The sequence below is a fragment of the Berghia stephanieae genome, chromosome 9 (assembly GCF_034508935.2).
Source record: "Berghia stephanieae isolate SIO BIC M18660-M18661 chromosome 9, UCSD_Bste_1.3, whole genome shotgun sequence".
Taxonomy (NCBI): Eukaryota; Metazoa; Mollusca; class Gastropoda; order Nudibranchia; family Aeolidiidae; genus Berghia; species Berghia stephanieae.
The window spans coordinates 19,583,118-19,590,617 of NC_088368.1; the positions used below are offsets into that span (position 1 = coordinate 19,583,118).

Below are 7,500 nucleotides of genomic sequence, written 5' to 3' on the forward strand. Positions count from 1 at the left end.
ATGAATTTATTACCTCTAATATGGAATAGAACTATAGATAGTTCGAAGATGACGTCACTCAAGTCTTTGTTATTATTTTTTTGCCACCCGCGATTATGAGTAATTCGCACTAAACTGTATTAATCAGATTATAAACGATCATGGATACACACAGTTTTGTGTGTTGTTCCGTTATACTTCCGGGTGGCAATGTTATGAGCTTCTTAGCCAAACGCACACTATCTATCTATAGATAGTTGTGAGTTGTTCTCACTAAACTGTATTAACCAGACTATAAAAGTTCATGGTTACACAGAGTTTGTGTGTTGGTCCGTTATACTTCCGGATGGCAATGCTGTGAACTCCTTGGCCAAGCGCATTCTATCTATAGAGAAGGCCAAACCAAGAGCCTATCAACACCCAAATCAGGAGAACGAAATGGAGATGGGTCAGTTATACCGTCACCATCGTTAAGTTATCGCCTGACACTAAAACCCAAAAGTAGAGCTCATGGAAACAAGTCTCCCATTGTCTGAACTACTGAATACAACTCACGATTTGTTTTGTTTTGTGACCAAAGACTGGCATTCTGACGTCATTTTTTGATCAGTGTCAGCGTAGCCATCGTTATGTTATAGCCTGACACTGAAATCCAAAAGGACTGGCAGTTTGACGTCATTATTTGGTATTTGCATCGTCTCGTGAGTTGTCGTTAGTAGAGCTCATGGAAACACGTTATTTCATTGGTTGAACTATTGTTTCTATTGTCACTATTGTTTTCTTTTGTGGCAAAATACTGGCATTTTGACGTCATTTTTAGGTCAGTGTCAGGCCATAAGTAAACGATGGCTACTGTCATACACTAAGAAGACCAGGGAGCAATAAATGTCACCCTCCAGTCCCTTGAGTGGAACCCCACAAGGGACACGAATTGTGGGGGCGTCCAAAACCGACATGGCGGAGGCGCTCACCGTCAGAAGAACAAATGAAAATGACAGGCCTCATCTGGGAGGCTATCAAGAAGGTTGACTCGAACCAGGGAATGGGAGCGATCTATATTCAGGTTTTCGTCCAAGCAGGTCATCAAACACATGATTTGTTGCTGTCCAACGATGGGATGTTTCTTAACAAATGTAAACATACTGCTTTGTTTACAAATGTTAAAAACATACTCATGTGTCAAGCTGAATCAAATGACCAATCGTGATGTTAGATATTTAAAAAGCTGTGAACACTTTTCACTATGTAGGTCACTTTGAGCACATTTTGCAATGTGACCAATGACCTCGAACACATGGAAAGTTAATATAGATCATACCCATTACAGCTCCCATGCCGAGTTTCATTTCGCCAGACCACAGAACCAAACAAGTGAATTTAAAAACATATTTTTTTAACAGAACAAAGAAACACACACGATAATCTTTAAGATTACATTATAATAAGACTAAGATACAACTCGGGTAACCCTTGTTTGGATAGAAACGACGTATACATATATGCAGGTCTGACATCCAAATCCAGGTATGGGCCTAATTCAACATGTAAGGCACAATATAATATTTTGCGTCATTTTTTGAGATTTCCATTACAACAAACAGCCCATATAATATGAAATTGGGCTATCATACCTACAAATAGGGAATGCGATTAGCGGAAGAGTAGCGTCCCTTGACTGGACGTCACCTAGGGGAGAATTTATTTGTAAACAAACCAAGTACAAGCCAAGCGCTCCAAATACAAAATTTATTATTCATATTTCTGTACCAAAATGCATATCATAATCAACGTTATGCATTTTTGTACAGAAATATGAATAATAAATTTTGTATTTGAGCGTATGACTTGTAGTTGGTTTGTTTACAAATTACTACTCCACCGGTGACGTCCAATCAAGGGACGCTACTCTTCCGCTAATCTCATTCCCTAAAAGTCAGTGCACTTCGGGCGGATAGAAAGGTTAGACTCAGCAGTCTCTGCGACTATTTTGTCGTGTGGTATGACACTCGCTTTCGGATCGGAAGGTCCTGGGTTCAAGCCTCGCTAGGCGCATAGTTGAGTCCCTGGAAAAGTCTCTTTATCACACTCTCTCCCAGCGTACTCAGGTGTAAAATGAGTACCTGGACGTTAACAGCGTTGTCTATGTCCGAAAAAGAAATGTAATATCGCCTAACAGGCGTCATGTTCCATTCTTTATTTTACGTGTTGCTGTTGATCGGGGACCCCTTGTAAAGCGCTTTGAGCACACTGAGTGGATATTGCCCTATATAAAAGCTCGTTTTTTGTTGTTGTTGAGATGTATTATGACAAAACATTGAAAGAAAAAACAATGGACTTTAACTCTTTAAGAAATATTATTTTCTTTTGCAATATAAAATGTAAATGTTGCTGCTCGAAGTTCAAAGAAATAAATAACAATGTGAAATTGAAAGTAAGTTTCAATTTAATAAGTGAAAACAGAAAATGTGGAGGTTTCGGGTTTACCCTTTATCAACAAAACAGGATCAATGAAACACTACAGACGAATGAAATAACATTATGCGATAATGGCGTTGTTATCTCATTCACCTGTAATGTTTCATTCATCCTGTTTTGTTGATAAAGGGGAATCTCGAAACGTCCAATTTATCTGTTTTCGCTTATTAAATTGAATCTTACATTCAATTTCACATTGTTATTTATTTGTAAAATAAACCAAAATGCACTTTAATCTAAATTAGATTTTTTAAAAATATGTTTGACAATTCCATTATAAACACATTATTTATATCTTACGGTTGGGCCAGCATATTAAACACACAAACACATACATACATACTCTCACACACATATACACACACATACACACACACACACGTACACACACACAATCCATTCATATGAAGAGTACAAGTAGATGATAATATTTTCATTTACCAGTCAAGTGCCTGTTTATTTCTCGCGTACCTATAGATAGTATGCAGATGACGTCACTCAGGCCTTTGTTATTGTTTTTGCCATCCGCGTTTGTGAGTTGTTCTCACTAAACTGTATTAACCAGACTATAAAAGTTCATGGTTACACAGAGTTTGTGTGTTGGTCCGTTATACTTCCGGATGGTAATGTTATGAGCTTCTTAACCAAGCGCACACTATACTCGTACAAAGAACTAAAAGAGTCTAAGAGAGCCAAACAAAATATAATGTAAACATCAAGAGTAAATATTATTATTATGGCTTATACAACGACACAATACAAACACACCACGGTTACTGTTGATCTATTTCCCAATATTCTCTCTCTCTCTCTCTCTCTCTCTCTCTCTCTCTCTCTCTCTCTCTCTCTCTCTCTCTCTCTCTCTCTCTCTCCCTCTCTCTCTCTCTCTCTCTCTCTCTCTCTATCTATCTATCTATCTATCTATCTATATATCTATATAACTTGAACATTTGGCCATTTATATAGCGCGATATCCACTAAAGGTGCTCAAGGCACTTTACAAGGGATTTCTAGCCAACAACAACACTTAACATGTCAGAGAAGACATGATGCCTGTAACGCGATATTACATCTATTTTTTTTTTCGACAGAGAAATCGCTGTAAATGGTCAGGTAGAAAAACAATTATATGAGTAAGCAGAGACTCATTCATGCATCACTCCGGGCGTGACTCGAACTCTGAACCTTTGGAATGAGAAAAGCGGAAGAGTAGCGTCCCTTGATTGGACGTCATCTTACAGAGAGAACGTCAATTTGGTTTTGAAGTGTCTCAAGCCGCTTTCACCGGAAGCGAGGACGAGAGACGCATGCGCACAACCAACATGACGTTCTCTCTCTAATAACTTTTCCGCCGGTGACGTCACAGACTATGGGTGACGTCCAAACAAGGGACGCTACTCTTCCGCTAATCTCATTCCCTATAGATAGTATGCAGATGACGTCACTCAGGCCTTTTTTATTGTTTTTGCCATCCGCGTTTGTGAGTTGTTCTCACTAAACTGTATTAACCAGACTATAAAAGTTCATGGTTACACAGAGTTTGTGTGTTGGTCCGTTATACTTCCGGATGGCAATGTTGTGAACTCCTTGGCCAAGCGCATTCTATCTATACCTCAAGACATAACAAACATTTACGTGTTTTTGATCATGTCTTTAATCAAAGATGATGAAATCGGAATATAGATTGAGGGACAGAATAAAAGATTTCTTACACTCTTGCGTCTTGGAATTCGAACTCTGTGTAAGAACGTAGCCATCGTTATGTTATAGATAGTATGCGGTTGACGTCACTCAGGTCTTTGTTATTGTTTTTTGCCATCCGCGTTCATGAGTAATGCTCACTGAACTGTATTAACCCGACTATAAATGTTCATGGATACACACAGTTCTGTGTGTTAGTCCGTTATACTTCCGGATGGCAATGTTATGAGCTTCTTAGCCAAGCGCATACTATCTATAGACTGATACTGAAATCCAAAAGGACTGGCATTTTGACGTCATTATTTGGTTTTTGCACCGTCTAGTGAGTTGTCGTTAGTAGAGCTCATGGAAACAAGTTGTTTCATTGGTTGAACTATTGAATACAACTCACGATTTGTTTTCTTTTGTGGCAAAAGACTGGCATTTTGACGTCATTTTTTGGTCAGTATCAGGCCATAACTTTACGAAGGGCACGGTATCATGCCATAACTTTACGAAGGCCACGGTAAGAATCGTATATATTGTTATGTTATGGTCTCAATTTTGTAATGGAAATATTCTCAAGCCGACGTGCAGTTATTTGGAGGTCTGATAACCCAATTCATTATGGGCTCATTATTGTAATGGAAATCTAAAAAAATGACGCAAAATGTTAAACTAAGTCCATAATTGCGTTCGGATGTCAGACCTGCATATAAATGTTCATGTCGTCTCAAACCAATGCAAATTATTATCCTTTTTAACATTGTTAGATTCGGTTATCAGACCTGAAAACACGTGCACGTCGATTTCTTACAACCAAATATTTAACTGATTAAAGCAAAATATGATATATAGGGAATGAGATTGGCGGAAGAGTAGCGTCCCTTGATTGGACGTCACGTTAAAGAGAGAACGTCAAAACGGTTTTGCGCATGCGTCTCTCGCGTCCTCGCTTTCGGTGAAGTGTCTCATGTCGCTTTCACCGGAAGCGAGGACGAGAGACGCATGCGCAAAACCATATTGACGTTCTCTCTCTAATCACTTTTCCGCCGGGGAGTCCAATCAAAGGACGCTACTCTTCCGCTAATCTCATTCCCTATAGCCATGGGACCATTAAAATGGTTATGCGTTTGCACCGTCATTTAATTGACATACCATATCTTTATAACTATAGGTTTATTGTAAACTATTTCCGTAAGCAGACATTAAACACACAAGGGATTTTCTAAGAAATTGTAAATAGAACATAAAATGCTCCAATCCCAAATATCGAAATCCAACAGTGACTAGTAGTTATAATTTTTATCTCTGATTCTTAATTTGCCGCGAATTTTAATTCCTTTTATATTATGATCTGGACGGTAGTTTTAACAACTATTTTATTTCAGGATCAAAGAAAGACTCACTTTTATAGAAAGTTCAATAGGTGCTCTGACAAGAAACTCACTTCAATTTCAAGCAGATTTACTATCCAGAGTGTTATCAGTTTTATCATCAGTTATTTTGTCAGGAAGTAGTGGTCTAAAACAGAGAGACACCGAAAATTTTATATGCGGTCTAGTATTAGGCTTTATAATAGCAAGCAATAATCATATTATATAATTATTTTCGATTTTTTACTTCCAAATAATCTAAATAATAATAATAATAATAATAATAATAATAATAATAATAATAATAATAATAATAATAATAATAATAATGATGATAATAATAATAATAATAATAATAATAATAATAATAATAATAATAATAATAATAATAATAATAATAATAATAATAATAATAATAATAATAATGCTGATAACTTATATAGCGCTATCACTCCGAGACACCGGACTCTAAGCGCTTAAATTACAAATTACTTTGGCTGAAACATAATCATTTACACACACAAGCACACACACACACACACACACACACACACAACACACAACACAACACAACACACAACACAAACCAAACCTATCTTGCTTCTCATACCATCTACTAAAATCGAAACAGATAAAATATGTTTGGTAATCTTTTCAATTTTCAATTTACAGTGACAATTTTAACCATTTTAGTGTTGACATTATTCATTATATATTATAGTGGTTTTACACTTTCAATGAGATTGGAACCAGTTTTTTACACCACACTTTATCACTATTTAATATGATTATAAATGCTATGTTTTACAGAGCCAGCAACAAGTCACTGGAGAGAAAGCATTTCATTGAATGGAACTTTGAAGCGTCAACTCATGTATCCTATCCATGGGCATAGTATAGTAGAATGATTGTTTATATGTCAATGTTACTTTTCAACGCAAGATCAAAGAGAAAGACATTTTCAACAATCGATTGACTTTTCGATACCAGATTTTATCTAATCACGGAAGAGAAAGCCATTTTTTTTAAACATTAAATTTACTTTTCAATACAAGATTTTGTCAGTCATCGAAGTGACAGTGAAAGACCTTTTCAATATTAAACTGCATTTTCGATGTAAGATTTTATTCAAAAACGCAAGAGAAAGCAATTTTTAACATTTTTCAACATTAAATTGGCTTTTTTTGCAGCAAACTGTTCAGTCAATAAAGAGATATATCAAACTGACTAACATTTCAAGAACGTATTCAATCACCGAAGAAAGAGTAGAGTCTAAGTCTATCAATCACCACTTGATCTTTTTGAGATTTAATTCTCTTCAATGAGAAACCAAAACATTGTCATATAAAGATGTCACGTGATTAAGACATCAAGGGAAGATAACTCTTAATAAATAAACTACTACAATGAAGGGCACCAGTGTCAGCAATAGCAAGACTTGCAGCGTTGCCAGTACGAAAACAAACAGCAGTACCAGTAAATACAGTCTCCTTCGGGCATCGAATGGACGGAGTATCCATCATTCTATATCGTCTATACAACGCAGGGTGAAAAGGTTTAAAAGGAAACATCTCGTGTCAAAGGCTAAAGTTAACTACGCGTCCTGTGCTAGTTGTTTAGAATCAGACGTACTTCCGGAATGGGGAGTCTCCATAGCCGAAATTGGAACTTTCGACAAATTCTTAAGACTGACTCTTCGAAAAACTCTTGACGAGGACGTCGTTTCGTCGAATGAATTCATAGATTTGTTGAGTTTGAGTGAAAGAGCGCAAGACTTTGACACATTAATGAAAGAAGAAAGGGTGAAGCTCGCAAACATTCTAGACCAAAACGTTCTTAATACGTGTATTAGTTTAAAAGAAGAAGACGAGGGGAGTAATTTATCAGAAGTTTCGGAATACGACCAAGTCGTAGCGGAGTACAAAGCGACGATTAACCAAAAATGGGATGAAATGGATTCTTTAGTTACGGAATACGAAAACAACTCCAC

At 36.7% G+C, this 7,500-nt stretch overlaps 1 protein-coding gene across 1 annotated transcript in view; it reads left to right on the forward strand.

Moving 5' to 3' along the window:
* Positions 1–7,500, forward strand: part of LOC144979159 (uncharacterized) — a 20,257-nt gene that overhangs the window by 7,147 nt on the left and 5,610 nt on the right. Inside the window, exon 2 of the mRNA XM_078925764.1 lies at positions 6,321–7,500. This exon is cut by the window's right edge and continues 193 nt beyond it. Within this exon, the coding sequence (XP_078781890.1) occupies positions 6,917–7,500 (584 nt within the window). The 5' untranslated portion in view covers positions 6,321–6,916. The remainder of the gene's footprint in view (positions 1–6,320) is intronic.